General features: G+C 40.8%; 1 protein-coding gene across 2 annotated transcripts in view; it reads left to right on the top strand.

Moving 5' to 3' along the window:
• Positions 1–22,645, top strand: part of LOC124716128 (cadherin-87A) — a 725,215-nt gene that overhangs the window by 608,617 nt on the left and 93,953 nt on the right. For both annotated transcript variants that reach the window (XM_047243147.1, XM_047243148.1), the window contains 2 exons: positions 16,745–16,902; positions 18,534–18,806. In XM_047243147.1, coding sequence (XP_047099103.1) covers positions 16,745–16,902; positions 18,534–18,806 — 431 coding nt within the window. The remainder of the gene's footprint in view (positions 1–16,744; positions 16,903–18,533; positions 18,807–22,645) is intronic.

Here is a 22,645-nt window from a genome sequence, read left to right as displayed (position 1 = left end):
CTCGACGATCATCAGTGGTGTACGGCCAGTGTAGGAGATCGCTCCCCACACCATGATGCCGGGTGTTGGCCCTGTGTGCCTCGGTCGTCTGCAGTCCTGATTGTGGCGCTCACCTGCACGGCGCCAAACACGCATACGACCATCATTGGCACCAAGGCAGAAGCGACTCTCATCGCTGAAGACGACACGTCTCCATTCGTCCCTCCATTCACGCCTGTCGCGACATCACTGGAGGCGGGCTGCACGATGTTGGGGCGTGAGCAGAAGACGGCCTAACGGTGTGCGGGACCGTAGCCCAGCTTCATGGAGACGGTTGCGAATGGTCCTCGCCGATACCCCAGGAGCAACAGTGTCCCTAATTTGCTGGGAAGTGGCGGTGCGGTCCCCTACGGCACTGCGTAGGATCCTACGGTCTTGGCATGCATCCGTGCGTCGCTGCGGTCCGGTCCCAGGTCGACTGGCACGTGCACCTTCCGCCGACCACTGGCGACAACATCGATGTACTGTGGAGACCTCACGCCCCACGTGTTGAGCAATTCGGCGGTACGTCCACCCGGCCTCCCGCATGCCCACTATACGCCCTCGCTCAAAGTCCGTCAACTGCACATACGGTTCACGTCCAGGCTGTCGCGGCATGCTACCAGTGTTAAAGACTGCGATGGAGCTCCGTATGCCACGGCAAACTGGCTGACACTGACAGCGGCAGTGCACAAATGCTGCGCGGCTAGCGCCATTCGACGGCCAACACCGCGGTTCCTGGTGTGTCCGCTGTGCCGTGCGTGTGATCATTGGTTGTACAGCCCTCTCGCAGTGTCCGGAGCAAGTATGGTGGGTCTGACACACCGGTGTCAATGTGTTCTTTTTTCCATTTCCAGGAGTGTATAATAAGAACAACAAAGGACCCAAGACTGACCCTTGTGGAACCCCATTCTTGATAGTTCCCCAGTTTGAGGAATGTGCTGATCTTTGCATGTTACGAGAACTACTTATTTCAACTTTCTGCACTCTTCCAGCTAGGTACGAATTAAACCATTTGTGCACTGTCCCACTCATGCCACAATACTTGAGCTCGTCTAGCAGAATTTCGTGATTTACACAATCAAAAGCCTTTGAGAGATCACAAAAAATCCCAATGGGTGGTGTTCGGTTATTCAGATCATTCAAAATTTGATTGGTGAAAGCATATATGGCATTTTCTGTTGAAAAACCTTTCTGGAAACCAAACTGACATTTTGTTAGTACTTCATTTTTACAGATATGTGAAGCTACTTTGAATACATTACTTTCTCAAAAATTTTGGATAAAGCTGTTAGAAGGGAGATTGGACAGTAATTGTTGACATCAGATCTATCTCCCTTTTTATGTAAAGGTATAACAATAGCATATTTCAGTCTATCAGGGAAAATGCCCTGTTCCAGAGAGCTATTACACAGGTGGCTGAGAATCTTACTTATCTGTTGAGAACAAGCTTTTAGTATTTTGCTGGAAATGCCATCAATTCCATGTGAGTTTTTGCTTTTAAGCAAGTTTATTATTTTCCTAATTTCAGAGGGAGAAGTGGGTGAGATTTCAATTGTATCAAATTGCATAGGTATGGCCTCTTCCATTAACAGCCTAGCATCTTCTAATGAACACCTGGATCCTACTGTATCCACAACATTTAGAAAATGATTATTAAAAATATTTTCAACTTCTGACTTTTTGTTCATAAAGTTTTCATTCAATTTGATGGTAATACTGTCTTCCTCTGCTCTTGGTTGACCTGTTTCTCTTTTAATAATATTCCAAATTGTTTTAATTTTATTATCAGAGTTGCTGATTTCAGACATGATACACATACTCCTGGATTTTTTAATAACTTTTCTTAATATAACACAGTAGTTTTTATAGTGTTTGATAGTTTCTGGGTCACTACTCTTTCTTGCTGTCAGATACATTTCCCTTTTCTGGTTACAAGATATTTTTATACCCTTAGTAAGCCATGGTTTGTTGCAAGGTTTCTTACGAGTATATTTAACTATTTTCTTGGGGAAGCAGTTTTCAAATGAATTTACAAAATTTTCATGAAATAAATTATATTTTAAATTGGCATCAGGTTCACGGTACACCTCATCCAGTCTAACTGCTGTAGGCTTTCCTTGAAATTTGCAATTGTTAAATCGTTGACTGTACGTACTATTTTAGAGGACTGTTTAGTATTGCTGAATGGAGCTATGTCATGTATTGTAACTAGCTGTGCACCATGACCAGAAAGACCATTCTCAACAGGCTGAGCATTTATCTGGTTAAACTTATCTTGGTCTATAAAGAAGTTATCTATCAATGAGCTGCTATCTTTTACCACCCGAGTAGGAAAATCAATAACGGACGTCAAATTGAAAGAACCGAGTAATACTTCAAGGTCATTTTTCCTATTACCCTCTTTCAGAGAATCTACATTGAAGTCCCCACAAATAATAATTTGCTTCCCCCTGTCTGACACATAGCACAACAAGGAGTCCAAATTTTTCAGAAATAGACGAAAATTTCCTGATGGGGACCTATATACAGTTACAATTATAAATGTGCCTTTATTTAATTTAAGCTCACAGGCACATGCTTCTATATGTTTCTCTACACAAAACTTTTTTGTTTCTACACTTTTTGCACAATGATAACTTTTGACATGTATGGCAACTCCTCCTTTCTCCATATTTTCTCTCATTACATGTGCAGGGAGCTTATATCCACCTACATTTACCTTATCCATACCAGCAACAATGTGATGCTCAGACAGGCATAGTATATCTATTTCATCCTCAGCTTCTAAATCTTCTAAACAAACCAGAAGCTCATCTATTTTATTCTTTAAACTCTCAATATTTTGATGAAATATACTTACATTATTTTTAATTATACTTTTATGAGAACCTTTCCTTATTCTAACATTTGCAGTACTCTCCTGTCTGAGTTTCTCATTGTGCTTAGGCCTAGTTCCTATACCAGTGGTCACATGGTGTTCAGAGAGGCAGATTATGTCAACTGGGTTGGGTGACTTTAATTCATCAATGCAATTACCTAGGACTGAGATACAACTTGGTGGAGATAAAATTTCTGGTGATTGGTGAAAATTTATAATTGACAGCTGTGATTGGTGATCCAATGTGCTAGAATTGTGCTGTTTAATTTCTTTCCTAAACTGAAGATTTGTTTCAATCCTGACCTCTCGTAGAACTTGACATCTTTCTGTCTTACCTATCCTAAAAAAGGTGCTGCTCCAACACCTGTAACCACTGGTATTGTACCATTCATGGCAGTGCCTCCCCATCTTAAATTTCCTGCTATTACCCCAGCCAGTTTCCCCTTCCCTTTCCTGTTGAGATGTAGGCCGTGCCTGGTATAGTCCCACCTACTGAGAGAATCAACAGGAACCACACCAATATGAGCCCCCGCACCCGACTCAAGCAGCCGTTCCAACTCCAAATTAACTCTCCCAACAGAAGAGTTCAAATGAGGCCGGCCATGGCGTCTCAGGACAGATACAAATTCAACATTGGTGTGTCTCGATGCCGACGCAATCTTTACCAGGTCACACTCTATACTGTACCCAGGATCTCTGTCGATGCTGTTCCCTGGCCCTCCCACAATAACCACGGTGTCTTCCCTGGTAAATCCTTTACAGAGTGAACCTAAATCCTCTGTCACCTGATCCAGACTAGCACTTGGTTTGAAAAAATTTGTGACCTGGTATTCTGGTCCTAATTCCTCCTGCAGAAGTTGGCCTACACCTCTGGCATGAGAACTGCCTAACAACAAAACTTTCTTCCTTTTCGATGACTTTCCTACATTCTTTTTCAATTTCCTATTGAAAGTTTGTTGTGTCCTGTCTACACCTACCTCTGCTTGAGGCTCATCAGTTTCTAACTGAAGCAACAGGCCAAACTTATTTTTGACATTCACCACAAAACTGTCAGACTTAGTTCTAGGCCTGTTCCTTCTGCTACCTGTTGCCACTTCCCACCTCTCTTTGCCCTTCTCCCTCCTTAACCTGTCCAGATCGTCCCTAGCCTGATCTAGCTCAGCCTGAAGGGCAGCAATTTTCCCCTCCTGTTCCACTATCTTCCTATCTCTGCTGCAAATCCTACATAACCACTGATGAGCCTGATCCACTTTCCCAACACCCACACCACTGCAGTCCCCCCAGTGAAAAAAACTACTGCATCCATCACACCAAACCCCGGAACTAACAATTCTACGGCAAGTCAGGCACTTCTCACTCATGGCAAAAATGATACTTTAGCTAGAATAAATCAATTAAATTACCGAAAATCAATTAAGCCTATTCACAAATGTATATAAGCAAGTTTCTGATTTAAAATTCCGCTGTTTTTCTGAGATCTGTATTAAAACAATGAAGGTATACGCTATTTATTATATATTTCACTCGATGGAATGAAAAAAAGGACAATTAAACGAGATACTTTAACTCTGATTCTCCAAAAACGTTACGAGAATTAGGCCTATAAACAAATGTATATAAGCAAGTTTCTGATATAAAGTAATGCTGTTTTTCTGAAATCTGTATTAAAACAATGAAGTTATATGCTATTTATGGTATTTTACTTATTTGTTACTGAGAAACTAGTTAAATTACCGTGAAACAAGAAACAAACACGTTTACAAAATTTAAGCCTAAGCGCAACTTCGCGAAGTTACGATCTTTTCGTGTTTTCTGAAAAAATACGCAAATAAAAGTCAAACCGTTAACGGCAAGACTAAACGATACACTAATGCACGTATTTAATTTGTTGTCGGCGTTAAACTAAATTATATTCCTGTCTAAATCGCTTAACTTTCTGGAAATGGTTTCTGGCGTCACTTACTCGGCGGCCATCTTGGAAGAACCAATCAGAACCATATGAGATGTTTTAGATTCTGGGTTGTTGGGAAGGATTCCTCTATATGATGTATGAATAGCTTAGTATATGATGATGTCGTGCAGGTGCCACTGTGCACCTTATAAACAAAGCCATGATACAGCAGAGGGCACTCATTTCTGTTATGAGGAATGCACACAAAAGCTTGTGCTACACTATGACAGGTGCTTGCAAAATGGTGGGAGCTACATAGAGAGGTAGTTAAAGATTTGTAGTTTTTCCAATAAATAGTTTTTCCTTATTTGTACTCGTTTTTGTTACTAAATGGCACTTATTTTCTGGAAATATCTTGTAATAAACTGCTCCTTGCTATCAGGCCAGACTCTAAAATTTTCAGATCAGCAAAAGTCGTTCTTCACTTTAAAAAAGAAGAAAGTAGTGATGTTAATAACTAAAGAACCTTTTCTATCCTATCACATATATCCAAGGTTTTTTTAGAAAGTAACTGTTCATTGAATCCTTACAAGTTTGGCATTTGTAAACAGAGGGCAATAAATCGGGCCCTATGTTAATTTCTAAATGAGGTTAGTGGTGCACTCAGTAATAGAAATCATACCATAGGCATATTCTTTGAGCTCACAAAGGACTTTGATCTTGTCAACTATGCATTACTTATGGGGAAACTGATGCAATATGTAACTAGCTAAAAATGCAATGATTGGTTTAGATCATGTATCTCAGACAGTGTACAGAGAGTTGTAGTCACTTAAGAAAAAGTTGAAAGCATAGAGTGAAAGAAAGAAGTTGCAAAACAAGGCATTCTTCAAAGTTTCACACTTGATCTCCTTATGTATAATAATCAATAATCTGGTGCAAAGCATTCAGAAAGGGCTACCAGCAATATCTGCTGATGACACAAATACCAGGTGGCTCGAAACAGCATATCCAGACACTCCGGGATGATGATGGCATTGAAACAGAGGATGACACGTGTAAAGCTGAAATACTAAACACCTTTTTCCAAAGCTGTTTCACAGAGGAAGACCACACTGCAGTTCCTTTTCTAAATCCTCGCACAAACGAAAAAATGGCTGACATCGAAATAAGTGTCCAAGGAATAGAAAAGGAACTGGAATCACTCAACAGAGGAAAGTCCACTGGACCTGATGGGATACCAATTCGATTCTACACAGAGTACGCGAAAGAACTTGCCCCCCTTCTAACAGCCATGTACCACAAGTCTCTAGAGGAACGGAAGGTTCCAAATGATTGGAAAAGAGCACAAGTAGTCCCAGTCTTCAAGAAGGGTCGTCGAGCAGATGCGCAAAACTATAGACCTATATCTCTGACATCGATCTGTTGTAGAATTTTAGAACATGGTTTTTGCTCGAGTATCATGTCGTTTTTGGAAACCCAGAATCTACTATGTAGGAATCAACATGGATTCCGGAAACAGCGATCGTGTGAGACCCAACTCGCTTTATTTGTTCATGAGACCCAGAAAATATTAGATACAGGCTCCCAGGTAGATGCTATTTTTCTTGATTTCCGGAAGGCGTTTGATACAGTTCTGCACTGTCGCCTGATAAACAAAGTAAGAGCCTACGGAATATCAGACCAGCTGTGTGGCTGGATTGAAGAGTTTTTAGCAAACAGAACACAGCATGTTTTATCAATGGAGAGACGTCTACAGACGTTAAAGTAACCTCTGGCGTGCCACAGGGGAGTGTTATGGGACCATTGCTTTTCACAATATATATAAATGACCTAGTAGATAGTGTCGGAAGTCCCATGCGGCTTTTCGCGGATGATGCTGTAGTACACAGAGAAGTTGCAGCATTAGAAAATTGTAGCGAAATGCAGGAAGATCTGCAGCGGATAGGCACTTGGTGCAGGGAGTGGCAACTGACCCTTAACATAGACAAATGTAATGTATTGCAAATACATAGAAAGAAGGATCCTTTATTGTATGATTATATGATAGCGGAACAAACACTGGTAGCAGTTACTTCTGTAAAATATCTGGGAGTATGCTTGCGGAATGATTTGAAGTGGAATGATCATATAAAATTAATTGTTGGTAAGGCGGGTACCAGGTTGAGATTCATTGGGAGAGTCCTTAGGAAATGTAGTCCATCAACAAAGGAGGTGGCTTACAAAACACTCGTTCGACCTATACTTGAGTATTGCTCATCAGTGTGGGATCCGTACCAGATCGGGTTGACGGAGGAGATAGAGAAGATCCAAAGAAGAACGGCGCGTTTCATCACAGGGTTATTTGGTAACCGTGATAGCGTTACGGAGATGTTTAACAAACTCAAGTGGCAGACCCTGCAAGAGAGGCACTCCGCATCGCGGTGTAGCTTGCTCGCCAGGTTTCAAGAGGGTGCGTTTCTGGATGAGGTATCGAATATATTGCTTCCCCCTGCTTATACCTCCCGAGGAGATCACGAATGTAAAATTAGAGAGATTAGAGCGCGCACGGAGGCTTTCAGACAGTCGTTCTTCCCGCGAACCATATGCGACTGGAACAGGAAAGGGAGGTAATGACAGTGGCATGTAAAGTGCCCTCCGCCACACACCGTTGTGTGGCTTGCAGAGTATAAATGTAGATGTAGATGTAGATAATTAAATTGCAGTTACTCATAGAGGTCCAGTGGGGGCTGCAGTTATCATGTGTCTGTGAAACTTGGTAGATATTCTAATGTGTAAACAATTTATGCTAGGAAAAAATTAGTTTCACCCTTGGCCATCAGGTGCAAACCTGGTGCTGTGAATGCAAGAAAGACATAAAGGAATATTTATACATGAACGGATTAGGAACAGGATGTTGTCAGAAAAGGTCAAACAAGTGAGAAAGACATAATGTTATATCAACCACCGCTTAATTTGTTCAGTATAAGGATGAGAGACATCAATGAGATGCTGTACAGCCCCAGATTTGCACCTGGAACTAATTTTTTTCCAGCATAAATCGGTTCCATATTAACACATTAGCATATCTACCAGATTTTGCTGCTATACAATAATTACAGCTCACACCGGACCTCCTTGAGTAGCTGCACTTTAATTGTGACCATCCTGTATAATTTATTCAAATTGCTGTGCTAATGAATTCCATAACACAATTTCTGTTACAAACTCCAAGCATGTAAATTGGTTAAACACAACTGTTTTTGAATAAAGACAGTGACTCAGTACTCACATATTGCGTTGCATTTTGAGGGCTCTTTCATACATTAGCTAAGTACTGGGACAAGTGCCTTTCTCCTCCACCACTAAACATCTATTTCTGGAGCTCAGTGTCCTGCGAGTGCCTTGTATTTATATTCACAAAACAGTGTGTTTCATTCACAAAAATTTATATATTTTTACAAAAAATAGTCATCTGCCATCACCAGACCTGTCATTCCAATGAAATATATATATTTAGGCACAGCAGTGTAAGTCTCATGGGAGTTCTCCTGTATAGTAAGCTGCAAGAAAACTTAGAAAGTCAAATAGAAAAGGATTCAGAGCAAAAACAAGTTGCTTTCTTCTAGTTTAATATTTTCTTATATACTATTCTAACACTCTGATGACTTAAAGTGTGAGTATGGGTCTGAGTTATACTGATTTATTTCCCCAAACCACATTCTACTACTTTACGAGGTGACTTACTTGGAATTTTGCAGCCCCTCTTCTTTATGGGATAGTCAGTTGCTGGAAAATCTCTCGACTTCTTCTCCGTCGAATAGTGCTTGGTACAGGAACTGTTAAGCCTCTTTCTACTTATAAAATGAGTAGACATACAAACTTTCCTTTTTGTATTTGACTTTCATGCACAATATAATTCACACTTTCAACATACATATGTAACTTTCTGTAAGTACCTCATACTGTCGAACATTAGAAACAAAATGAGTTACAGATAAAAGAAAGTTGGCTTGACTACAATGACTTTCTTAAAATGAATCAGAAAATAAGTCTTGCCTCTACCAAGGCTGAGTCAAGAGCCTACAAGAGTACTTTTCAAACTGTTCTTGTTTTAATAACAATAGTCAATGACACAATAAGCACAGAGCAGCATGAAAACTCCATGGTTCTTCCTTACACACACACTAAAACCTCAATGGATTGCCCTGCAGGTACTTGTCAGTGCCGTTTGACCACCACATCTACTTTCTTCCCGCGACTGGTTTTAAACCTGCACTCACAAACATGTGACACACAGTAGGTAAGGTTTTACCATCCCACACTCGTATCTAGAATATCATGTGTTCAAGACAGCAGAAGGCTGAGTGGTTCTAGAATTTACACAGAAATTCTCAAATCACTACATCTCCCCCTCCTCACATCGAACACACGATATTTTATACATAACATTATGCAAGTAATATCACTCTTAATAACATTTCATATCTTAACAATATACATTTTTTACTTTTGTTTATATATATGAATCCTCAGAACCTTAAGCCCCCTACAAAACCTTTCACCTGACTCCATCAACCTCCTGACCCCACCGACACCACGCACCCGTACCTTCTACCTTCTTCCTAAAATTCACAAACCCAATCATCCTGGCCGCCCCATTGTAGCTGGTTACCAAGCCCCCACAGAAAGTATCTCTGCCTATGTAGATCAACACCTTCAACCCATTATATGCAGTCTCCCATACTTCATCAAAGACACCAACCACTTTCTCGAACGCCTGGAATCCTTACCCAATCTGTTACCCCCGGAAACCATCCTTGTAACCATTGATGCCACTTCCTTATACACAAATATTCTGCACGTCCAGGGCCTCGCTGCGATGGAGCATTTCCTTTCACGCCGATCACCTGCCACCCTGCCTAAAACCTCTTTCCTCATTACCTTAGCCAGCTTCATCCTGACCCACAACTTCTTCACTTTTGAAGACCAGACATACCAACAATTAAAGGGAACAGCCATGGGTACCAGGATGGCCCCCTCGTACGCCAACCTATTCATGGGTCGCCTAGAGGAAGCCTTCTTGGTTACTCAGGCCTGCCAACCCAAAGTTTGGTACAGATTTATTGATGACATCTTCATGATCTGGACTCACAGTGAAGAAGAACTCCAGAATTTCCTCTCCAACCTCAACTCCTTTGGTTCCATCAGATTCACCTGGTCCTACTCCAAATCCCACGCCACTTTCCTTGACATTGACCTCCATCTGTCCACTGGCCAGCTTCACACGTCCGTCCACATCAAACCCACCAACAAGCAACAGTACCTGCATTATGACAGCTGCCACCCATTCCACATCAAATGGTCCCTTCCCTACAGCCTAGGTCTTCGTGGCAAACGAATCTGCTCCAGTCCGGAATCCCTGAACCATTACACCAACAAACTGACAACAGCTTTCGCATCCCGTAACTCTCCTCCCGACCTGGTACAGAAGCAAATAACCAGAGCCACTTCCTCATCCCCTCAAACCCAGAACCTCCCACAGAAGAACCCCAAAAGTGCCCCACTTGTGACAGGATACTTTCCGGGACTGGACCAGACTCTGAATGTGGCTCTCCAGCAGGGATACAACTTCCTCAAATCCTGCCCTGAAATGAGATCCATCCTTCATGAAATCGTCCCCACTCCACCAAGAGTGTCTTTCCGCCGTCCACCTAACCTTCTTAACCTGTTAGTTCATCCCTATGAAATCCCCAAACCACCTTCCCTACCCTCTGTCTCCTATCCTTGTAACCGCAACCGGTGTAAAACCTGTCCCATGCACCCTCCCACCACCACCTACTCCAGTCCTGTAACCCGGAAGGTGTACACGATCAAAGGCAGAGCCACGTGTGAAAGCACCCACGTGATTTACCAACTGACCTGCCTACACTGTGATGCATTCTATGTGGGAATGACCAGCAACAAACTGTCCATTTGCATGAATGGACACAGGCAGACAGTGTTTGTTGGTAATGAGGATCACCCTGTAGCTAAACATGCCTTGGTGCACGGCCAGCACATCTTGGCACAGTGTTACACCATCCGGGTTATCTGGATACTTCTCACTAACACCAACCTGTCAGAATTCCGGAGATGGGAACTTGCCCTTCAATATATCCTCTCTTCCCGTTATTCACCAGGCCTCAATCTCCGCTAATTTCAAGTTGCCGCCACTCATACCTCACCTGTCATTCAACAACATCTTTGCCTCTGCACTTCCGCCTCGACTGACATCTCTGCCCAAACTCTTTGCCTTTACAAATGTCTGCTTGTGTCTGTGTATGTGCGGATAGATATGAGTGTGTGTGCAAGTGTATACCTGTCCTTTTTTCCCCCTAAAGTAAGTCTTTCCGCTCCCGGGATTGGAATGACTCCTTACCCTCTCCCTTAAAACCCACATCCTTTTGTCTTTCCCTCTCCTTCCCTCTTTCCTGATGAGGCAACAGTTTGTTGCGAAAGCTTGAATTTTGTGTGTATGTTTGTGTTTGTTTGTGTGTCTTTCGACCTGCCAGCGCTTTCGTTTGGTAAGTCACATCATCTTTGTGTTTTGAGTAACAATTCTCTGTCCTCTCTTGCACAATCTTTCGCTTATTTTTTCTCTACTCTTTTCTTACTTTACATTGTTATTAAGACATGAGCATTTATTCATTGGTTTAGTCAGCTTTACTAATATTTAGGAATTGTGATGACTCTTTTTCTTTTCTTTATTTCCTTTTTCAATCGAAAACTTCAGGTGTTTATGATGCAAGAGTAATCTATTTTTTATTCTTATCTTTTTGTACTACCTTTTTTTTTTTAGTATTTACGGTTTTCATTAGTTGTAGCTTGCCAGTTGTTCATAGAATTTACACTTTCCAGAACAAGTCCTGTAAAATTTGTGACTTTTGTCACAATACTATTCCCTTCTCCAAGGATCAGCACCTATTCCTTGCTTGTGGGTTGACCTTATGAGAGCACTTCCTCTTTCCATTCTGGTTGGTACGCCCCTTACAAAACATCTCTATTTTTTAGACTGCAGATTGTCCTATCTCCACGTAGGTACATCTGCCCTTTATACTTAGTGATTGCTGGGTACGCCCCTCTTATACTTTCTGAGTAGGCCTCACAGTTCATTACTCTAATATACATTTCTATGTATACCATAATTAAGTATCTTCTGGTAAAGCTATAAATCTATTTTAAACTTTGCATTTATTCTTCAATATATCATTCACTCCCTAGAGTCCTCCTCTACTTATCAACTTCTATACTTTCAATAGATATTATGTTTATATGTACTACTTATGTCCCACTATCATTCAATTCATCAGAGTTTTTATTGCACTAATGTTTTCTTATTTATCCATTACTCATTACTATTTTATAGTTGTTCATCATAGTCTGGGCACCTTTCCTTATGTATATTCGATGTATACCCATCGTAACTCCCCATATATGTGCGCATAATTCCCTATGTACACAGCTTTTCCCCTACAAAACCTGGCAGTTCTCACATCGTATCAGGCTTTGTCTTATATAATTTAATGTTTGCTTAGAAATGTATATTTGTTTATATGCATATGTGTATTTGTGTAGTCTTATTCTTCGGCCTTCTTATCTAAAGATAAGATGTAGGTTATTAGTAACCACAGAAATAAGAAAGGACTTCAGCGATAGAAGTATATGAATGTAGAAAGAGGGAAAAGATAGACAGATCCTCAAGATGAGAGCTAAGAAAGGAAAAAATAGATGTGGTTGCTAGGATCGAAGAAGAGAAAGAAGATAGCCTAAAAGACAGGAAACCCTTCCCACCCCCCTTCCCCAGGATCCCTACTTCCCTACTTCTCAGGTACTTGAGTTAAACGCTGCAGGAGGTTTGGTGTTAAATCATCTCCTACAGAATGGACTTGTCCCCCCTTCACCCTTTGAGGTCCCCAAAGGAAATCCTAGCAACCCAATGGAAATGGCAAATGAAGAAGAATCAGGCACACTTGTTTGTGAGGGTTGTTTGAAAGGTGTGCTGTGTGTTACAATACCCATCCCTTTCAAAATTTATACAAACTCTCCCATCCATATCACATCTCATAAAATATTCTATACAAAATAGAAAAGCTATAAACTTCAGTATAACAGTTGTTCAATTAGTCACCTCATATTAAATTTTCCACAAATATAATACTATATTCAGTTTATTTCGTTTAGATATCACTTTTTTGTGATTCTCTTTAGTTGGTCTCTATATTATGGTCCTATACAATTTTCTAAGCAATAAGATATTAGGATAGTTCTAGATCTTAAAGGAATTTGGTGCAGGAAACTATTTGGAAGAAACACTGAAAACAACTTGTGATCCAACGGTCATTACTCTGCCCATTAACTCAGAATGTTAACATCCATGGGGGATAGATGACTCCACTCAGGTCCCATGGATCTGATATTAACTTTTCTTGTGCACTGGCAGACCAGTAATTTTCTTTAAATTTCTTTTGAAAGTCTTCCCAAGAGGAAAAATTCTCAATATTTACTTTACCCATTCTGAGGCTTCCCCTAAAAGGTGTCTCACCACAAATTTGATCTTCTTGGAATCTTCCCAATTTTTTAGTAATGCTTGGTTAAACCCCTTTAAGAAATAGGTCAGATGTACATCTCCGTCCGGCTTAAATTTAGGGAATTGTCTAGATAACCTTGTATTAGCTCCCCATTGTAAATCAGTCACAGCTTCACTAGTTAATACAACATTAGGTGAAGTTATCGTTTTTTCTACTTTGTCTTGGATAAGCTTAATCTCTTTCCACAAGTCATCCATACCCTTCCTGGTATCATTAAGTTCAGAAAAAGGTATAGGTGATACGTTCCCGGATGTTATTCCCTCGGTAACTTTTCGATCTATAATTTCTCCAATTTGTTCCTCCAAACTAATTACATTTATAATATCAGAGTTGGCTATTTTCTCTTTGAAATTAATTTCTACATTATCTACTTGTGTACTGACACCTGTAATTTGCAATTGAATGATTGGCATTTATTCATTATTCTTCTCTACACCCTCTTTCAAAGTATACAACCCATGCCTTACATCATTATATTTAATATTGTACACATTTTCAAAAGATCCCAACTTTTCAATAGGTTCTGATTCTACATTTTTACATTTGTTCTTAATGTCCAGTTCTAACCTTTTTGACAAATCCTGAAAGATATCATTCTGTTTCTTACTAAGGTTGGTAAACATATGATTTATATGAGTAGTCAAAGAGTTTGTCAACTCATTTTTTAGATCTACTTTTAAATTCTCTACTTTGTTACTTATGGTGTCGAATTCAGTCTTCAAAGCACCCATGCCTTCGCATAGATTACTAAATTCCTTGCTTTGAGAGTCGACTTCAGCGTTTAACAAACCTAAATTAGTCGTTTGAATATTTAGAGTTTCCCTCTGAGCATTTAAAGCCTCACTCTGGGTATCTAATTGCTAATCTAATGAGTTTAGCTTAAGACTATGAGCATTTAATTGAGAATTTACTAAACTTAGTGTCACACTCAGAGCTTTGATTATATTTACCAACTCAGCCCAGTCAGGCACTTCTTTGCTAATTTTCATGGCTATATCTGGGTCTTGAGTTTCCTCAACCTGCTGTAGATTTTCTATACACTTGTATGCTTTAGCTCTTGTCAGCATTTAAAACTAACTTTAAATATGATAACTACACATAAAAGTTCACTCAACAGTATCTTGTATCACTTCGTACTAAAGTAATGAAGTTTTGTTTCACACTCACCCGGCATAGAAGTATTCTCATAGTGTAGGTGAGCGGATGTGGAGGCAGGCACTGGTGAACAGCAGCTGGTGCCAGCAGCATCAGATGTATGTTGGTATCCACGTCTGCGTCCCTGCGATGTGTGTGAGAGCTGTATACTCCCCACACTGGATCTTCTTGGTTGAAGTGTTCTATGCGTCCTTCTTCTTAGACAAATACGTCGAAATCTTCTTTGCTGTTTTATCATTGTGAATTTTTCATGTCTTCACTATTTTTCATTCAAATTTTGCTCCATTGCATACTTGAACATATTCCAATTTCTGAGAGTAAATTCCTTGTCGTATTATATTTGGTTGCTATGGCAATACACAACAGCTTCTTTTCTTGTTTTTGACTGAAAAATCGTCTTCCCCCCCCCCCCCCCCCCCCTCCCTCACCACCACCCCATACACACACACACACACACACACACACACACACACACACACAGTTCGCCAGGTTATAATGCTCTGACAATTTGAAGTGTGAGTATGGGTCTGGGTTATACTGATTTATTTCCCCAAACCACAGTCCACTTCTTTACGAGGTGACTTACTAGGAATTTTGCAGCCCCTCTTCTTTACAGGATAGCCGGCTGCTGGAAAATCTCTTGACTTCTTCTCCGTCAAATAGCGCTAGGTACAAGAACTTTTAAGCCTAAATGAGTAGGCATACAAACTTTCATTTTTGTCAGTTAACAATGTATTTGTCTTTCATGCACAAAATAATTCGCACTTTCAACATACATATGTAACTTTCTGTATGTACCATTAGAAACAAAATGAGTTACAGTTAAAAGAAAGTTGGCTTGACTATAATGACTTTCTTAAAATGAATCAGAAAATACATCTTGCCTCTATCAAGGCTGAGTCAAGAGCCTACAAGAGTACTTTTTCAACTGTTCTTGTTTTATTAACAATAGTCAATGACACAATAAGCACAGAGCAGCAAAAAAACTCCATGATCCTTCCTTACACACGCACTAAAACCTCAATGGACTGCCCGACAGGTACCTGTCGGTGCCATTCGACTGCCACGTCTACTTTCTTCCCGCGACTGGTTTTAAACCTGCACACACAAACAGGTGACATGCAGTAGGTAGGATTTTAACATCCCATACTTGTATCTAGGATATCGTGTGTTCGAGGCGGTAGACGGCTGAGTGGTTCTAGAATTAACACAGAAATTCTTGAGTTACTACACAATAAGTTTTTAACTGATTTCTGTCATTTGTCATTCTACAGATGTAACTCTTGTTTTTTGTTAAAAATTAATCGTAAAATTTATACAGATTGCAACTGTGACTTGTCCCATATCAGTGTGTAACAGCACACAACAGGATATTTTTAATTTATGTTCAGATATTTTTGCTGCTGACCTTTCAGCCATTCAAAAGGTGAGTCACTTGTTAGTTTTTAAATCACTTTAAACACTGTGGAGTAAACACTCACTCCACAATGTGTAAAGTGATTTAGAAACTTGCAAGCCAGTATGTTGAGAATGACTAAAAGGTTGGCAGCCAAAATATTGGAACATGAATTAAAAATATCCTGGATGCACACTTGAAATTGCTGTTCTGTGTTTGCCTGAATGTGAACATTTTGTACATAATATGTGGTTTTTGATGTCGGAAACTGTCATGACATGTGAGTAATATTAATATTTTTGATACTGAGAAGATGGTACAATATCAAAACTGGTTGTAAGAAAGGAGTTTAAATACAGCTCTGTGTCATGCATTTTACTACTGTTGGATGTCACAAGCAAGAAAGGTCGTGCTACATTTTACCATTTCAGGTGGAATAAATTTGGATGTACAGTACAAGCAACAATATTACCTCATATGTATAGATATTTTATGTGTGCATCCTGTTTTTTCTGAAATCAGAGAGTTCTTATTTGTGAAATAGGATATGGGGTAGATATCATGTTAATGACTAGCTATTCAGTATTGCACCTATAAAGCAAGAAACATACCCTGCACATACATCTGAGACAATGTTTTATATAAGAAAATCTGTTACAGATAGTCCAGTTGTTGCTGTGAGGTGATATTTGTTGTGATGTAAATAAATCTGTTGCTCCCGTGAAGTGATAATTTGGATGTAGATTCTCCATAAAAGATAATACAATAGAATGTGGTATTTTTTTCTGTTTTAGGAACTGTGCGAACTAAAAAGAGGATTGATTATGAAAAAGTAAAGCAACTGAATTTTACCGTGGTTGCTTATGATTCAGGAATACCACAAATGTCATCAACAGCAGATGTAGTGGTGAATGTCATCAATGTTAATGACATGGATCCCGTGTTCTCAAAGGTAAATGTACATAATTGTTTACTAAATCTTTTGAGGAGTTAATTTTACTTCCAGATTCTTCATCATGTATTTAAAAAAGTTGCTATACATTTGAAATGAATCACACCTAAACTGAGTTTAGAAAAAAGTCCAAAATATGACTATATACCTGTACTGAGTGAAGAAACTTGAAGTAACCCATTATAAATCAATGAAAATCAATGAAGCACAGCACACAAAGAATTAAGCCAAGACATTAAAAGAGTTTGCAACAAAATGGGAATAAAGAGAAATTGTTCGACAGTGAACTGTCATGGGTGGTAACATATGAGAAGTAAAGGAGCGGCCTATGCACTGTAGTGATATTTTAAATACAAGACCAAAAACAGCAATAAAGTTTCAAAAAAACTGTGGCACCACTGTAGATACAGAGTAAGAATGTTTGAGATGCACTTCCACACTATAACTATGCCAGTAAGCATACTTAATTGACGTTAAAATGCAAGATTTTCCAAGAATGTCTGGGCAATTTTATTAATACACTACAGAAACAAATTTACAAACAACTGAGAATATTTCCAAATGCTGTGTGACACACATCATGACGTAGCAGTTATAGGAATTGTCTGGTGATGTGAGGATTGTTGGTTCAATTCAGGCTTCCTGCAACTTCTTGTGATTTGACATTTATGTTTTGTGTTAGGTTCTGGAAATAAGTTATTTATCTACTACATCTACACCTGCCTCCATACTCTACAAACCACTGTAAAGTGCATAGCAGTGGGTACATCCTATTGTACCAGCCATTAAGGCTTTTTCTCGTACCATTCAACTATGGAGCATGGGAAGAATGACTTTTTAAATGCCTCCATGATTAATCTGAGTGAGGTGGTGCAGTTGTTAGCACATTGGACTCTTACTCAGGTGAATGATGGTTCACACTCATGCCGAGCCATTTGTAGGTTTTCCATGATTTCGTTAAATCAATCTGGGCAGATGTCAGGATGGTTGCTTTGAAAGGACACAGCTGACTTCCTTCCACATCCTTGATGCAATCCAAGCTTGCGCTCCATCTTTAATGACCTCAACATCTATAGGATATTAAACCCAATCTTCCTTTCTTCCTTCCTAATTAATCTAACCGTGTCGTCATGATCCCTATGGGAATGATATAATAAATTCCTAGAATCATCATATAAGAAATCCCTAGAATCATCGTTTAAAGTTGGGTCTTGAAACTACATAAGTAGGCTTTCTTGAGATAGTTAGTGTCTATCTTCAAGGGTCTGCCAGTTCAGTTCTTTCAACATCTCTGTGACACTCTTCCACAGGTCAAACAAACCTCTTACCTTTCATGCCACCTTTTTCTATATATCCTCAATATCCCCTGTTAATCCTACTCTGCCAGTGGGGAAAAAGTGAAGTAATAAAAACTATTGATGCCCATCAGTGTGCTCCTGTCAGCATGCAGAGTTTTCTCTATTAGCTGAAATAAATCTGTGAGATTAACAGCTCTCCATGTGCTTTATTATTTTATGAACTTGTAAATTATATCCTGATGTCCTAGAGATTGTCCTGTAAAACAATCTGTGTGCACATAATAAGACAACAGAAAAAATTTCATAACTGTTTCTGTTTGTTATTTCCAACAGACTTCATACGAGGCAGAGGTGCTGGAGAATTCGCCTACTGGTACTCATGTCATCACAGTCACAGCAAAAGATGGTGATGAAGGTGTATTTGGAAGAGTGACATACAGTCTGGCTGGTGAACACAGTGCTGATTTCAAAGTGGGTCAGGAGACTGGTGAGATCACAGTGGCAAACCCTCAGTTGCTGGATCGTGAGACACTGCCCAGGGTTACAGTGCAGGTTATAGCCAGCGACAGTGCCCCACCAGATCAGAGGAGAACTGTTGCAGTTCCAGTGAGTGACATGAAAAATTATTTGCATTTCTATTTCTTCTTTATTATCCACTTACATCTTCCTGTGTCATGCTGGTCAATCAAGGGCCTCCATCATTGTCTGGATCACTGCCACTCCTCTCCTTCTTTAAATACATATTCTGATTTCCTTCCTCTCTTCTCCGTGGTTCCCTCATAGTATCTCCCATCTCTTTTTTGGTCCTCCTCATGGTGTCTTTCTAATCAACCTTTCAGAAAATAAACCACCCTCCCTCCAACTCTCTTCTTTCCTTCTCATCCCTTACAATAAGTCTTCGCTGACCCGTGGTTCTGGGTGGCCTTCCTGAAATGTACCCCTTTTCTTAGACCTCTCCAGTCCTTTTCCTTCACCTGTCTTCCTTCCCCTTCAACCCTTTTGCCTGAAGAAGGAGCCACTAGCTCCAAATGTATGTCTAAATAAACATCATTTATGTGTGTGTTCTGCCACTGCTTCTTGAGAAGATTTTTTTGTCTTTCCATTTAAATTATTTTGCCATCATTTGTGATTTCCATTTGTTTTTTCTGAATTGGCCCATTAAGATGATGAAAGATTTTTCAATAATGCAGTCATGACTGTTTGATAAGCACAAATTTATAGATATAAAAGATAAAGTATGAGTTGTAACAATATCAGAGAAGGAAAGTTGCTACTCACCATATACCAGAGATGCTGAGTCGCGATAGGCACAATAAAAAGATTCACACAGTCGTAGCTTTCGGGCATTAAGGCATTTGTCAGCAATAGACACACATACACATATGCACACACACACTCACACAAATGCAACTTGCACACACATCTGCAGTCTCAGAGAGCTGAAACTACACTGTGAGCAGCAGCACCAGTGCATGATGGGAGTGGCGACTGGGTGGGGATATGGAGGAGGCTGGGGCGGGAGGGGGAGGGATAGTATGGTGGGAGTGGCGGACAGTGAAGTGTTGCAGTTTGGACAGAGGGCAGGAGAGAAGGTGCGGAGGGGGGAGGGGGATAAGTAGTGGAAAGGAGAGAAATAAAAATAGAAATAAATTAAAAGACTGGGTGTGGCGGTGAAATGACGGCTGTGTAGTGCTGGAATGGGAACAGGGAGGGGGCTGGATGAGTGAGGACATTGACTAGCGATGGTTGAGACCAGGAGGGTTACAGGAACATTGGATGTATTGCAGGGAAAGTTCCCACCTGTGCAATTCTGAAAAGCTAATGTTGGTGGGAAGGATCCATATGGCACAAGGAAGCAGTCATTGAGATTAGGGGTATCGTGTTCTCTTCTCCATGACCAACTATATCCTCACCCACAGTTATTTCTCCTTTGAAGGCATTACCTACAAACAAATTCATGGTACAGCTATGAGCACCTGCATGGCTCCATCCTGTGCTAACCTATTCATGGGCCATCTAGAGGAAACCTTCCTAAAAACCCTGAATCCTAAACCCCTCACCTGGTTCAGATTCATTGATGACATCTTTGCTATCTGGATTGAAGGTGAGGACACCTTATTCACATTCCTCCAGAACCTCAACAACTTCTCCCCCATTTGCTTCACATGGTCCTGCTCAACCCAACAAGCCACCTTCCTAGATGTTGACCTCCGCCTCAGAGATGGCTACATCAGTACCTCCGCCCATATCAAACCTACTAACCACCAGCAATACCTCCACTTCGACAGCTGCCACCCATTCCATACCAAGAAGTCCCTTCTTTACAGCCGAGCCACCCGTGGTCGTCGCATCTGCAGTGACGAGCAGTCCTTCTCTAAATATACTGAGGGTCTCACTGAAGCCTTCACTGACTGTAATTATCCTCCCATCCTTGTACAAAAACAAATCTCCCATGCCTTATCTTTCCAGACTCCCACCACCTCCCCAAGTCCCACAGTCCAGCCACAGAGGAGGATTCCCCTCGTAACTTAGTACCATCCGGGACTGGAGCAACTGAATTACATTCTCCGCCAGGGTTTCGATTACCTCTTGCCGTGCCCTGAAATGAGAAATGTCCTACCCACTATCCTTCCCACTCCTCCTACTGTGGTAGTCCGCCATCCACCGAACCTACACAATATACTCATCCATCCTTACACAACCCCTGCTCCCAATCCCTGACCTCATGGCTCATACCCCTCTAATAGACTAGATGCAAGACCTGCCCCATGCATCCTCCTACCACCACCTACTCCAGTCTGGTCACTAACATCACCTATCCCATCAGAGGCAGGGCTACCTGTGAAACCAGTTATGTGATTTACAAGCTAAGCTGCAACCACTGTGTTACATTCTATGTAGACATGACAAGCAACAAGCTGTCTGTCCACATAAACGGCCACTGACAAACTGTGGCTAAAAAACAAGTGGACCACCCTGTTGCTGAACATGCTGCCAAACATGATACCCCTTTTCTCAATGACTGCTTCACAGCCTGTGCCATATGGATCCTTCCCACCAACACCAGCTTTTCTGAATTGCACAGGTGGGAACTTTCCCTGCAATACATCCTACATTCCCATAACCCTCCTGGCCTCAACCTTCGTCAGTCAATGTCCTCACCCATCCAGCCCCCTCCTTGTTCCCATTCCAGAACTACACAGCCGTCATTTCACCACCACACCCAGTCTTTTAATTTATTTTTATTTTTATTTCTCTCCTTTCCACTACTTACCCCCTCCCCTCTCCGCACCTTCTCTCCTGCCCTCCGTCCAAATTGCAACACTTCACTGTCCGCCACTCCCGCCATACTATCCCTCCCCCTCCCCACTCTGCCCCAGCCTCCTCCATATCCCCACCCAGTCGCCACTCCCATCATGCACTGGTGCTGCTGCTCACAGTGTAGTTTCAGCTCTCTGAGACTGCAGACATGTGTGCAAATTGCATTTGTGTGAGTGTGTGTGTGCATATGTGTATGTGTGTCTATTGCTGACAAATGCCTTAATGCCCGAAAGCTACGACTGTGTAAATCTTTTTATTGTGCCTGTCGTGACTCAGCATCTCTGGTATATGGTGAGTAGCAACTTTCCTTCTCTGGTATTGTTACATTTCATCCCGGATTTTCCAAAGTATGAGTTGTGTTTTAAAAAAGACTGAAATTCTGAAATAGGGCATCAACCAGCATAAGGAGAGTGCTGTGGCTACTAAGCATGCCTAGAAACAGGTTTCGACAACAAACTGTCATTATCTTCATTTCATTGCGACCACTAGTGCTTAGCTACAGCCACTGAATTGAGTATGTGCTAAAGCTGTTCCTTGAATTAGTGACAAAGTGAGAGTGAAAGAGCTCGAAGAACAATGTGTGTGTATGTGTATGTGTGTGTGTGTGTGTGTGTGTGTGTGTGTGTGTGTGTGTGTGTGTGTGTGTGAAGTTTTGCTGCAAACATGACAAAACGTCTACAGACACATTTTGATAGCTTAGTCAGGCATGCATCAAGAACTGGTAGCACATTTTAGGGATGTTGTGTGCAGTAAGAGACCTGAATTGTGGAAAAGCCGGACTTGAATGTTGCATCATGAGAACATGCTGATTCATGAATTACTTCTTGTACATAGCTATCTGGCAAAAGATCAGACTCTCATTGTGCTCCACCCACCCTATTCTATGGACCTAGCCCCACCATACTTTTTTTGTTTCTCTGATGTAAAACCAAGTTGAAAGTAAATTTTTTCCAAACCATGGATTCAAGATGATGCAACAAGAGACCTGTATGCTATCCCAGAAAGTGCACCCCAGAGGATTTCCAAACATGAAGAAATGTTGGGTATTGTTTATTACCAGTGGAGGGGACTACTTTGGGGGGCAGTGCTTAATATGTTGTACAATCAGCAATAAAAATGTTTAA

The sequence above is a fragment of the Schistocerca piceifrons genome, chromosome 1 (genome assembly GCF_021461385.2).
Source record: "Schistocerca piceifrons isolate TAMUIC-IGC-003096 chromosome 1, iqSchPice1.1, whole genome shotgun sequence".
NCBI lineage: Eukaryota > Metazoa > Arthropoda > Insecta > Orthoptera > Acrididae > Schistocerca > Schistocerca piceifrons.
The sequence above is the reverse complement of the archived record's forward strand: the minus strand, read 5'-3'. Positions and strand labels throughout refer to the sequence as shown.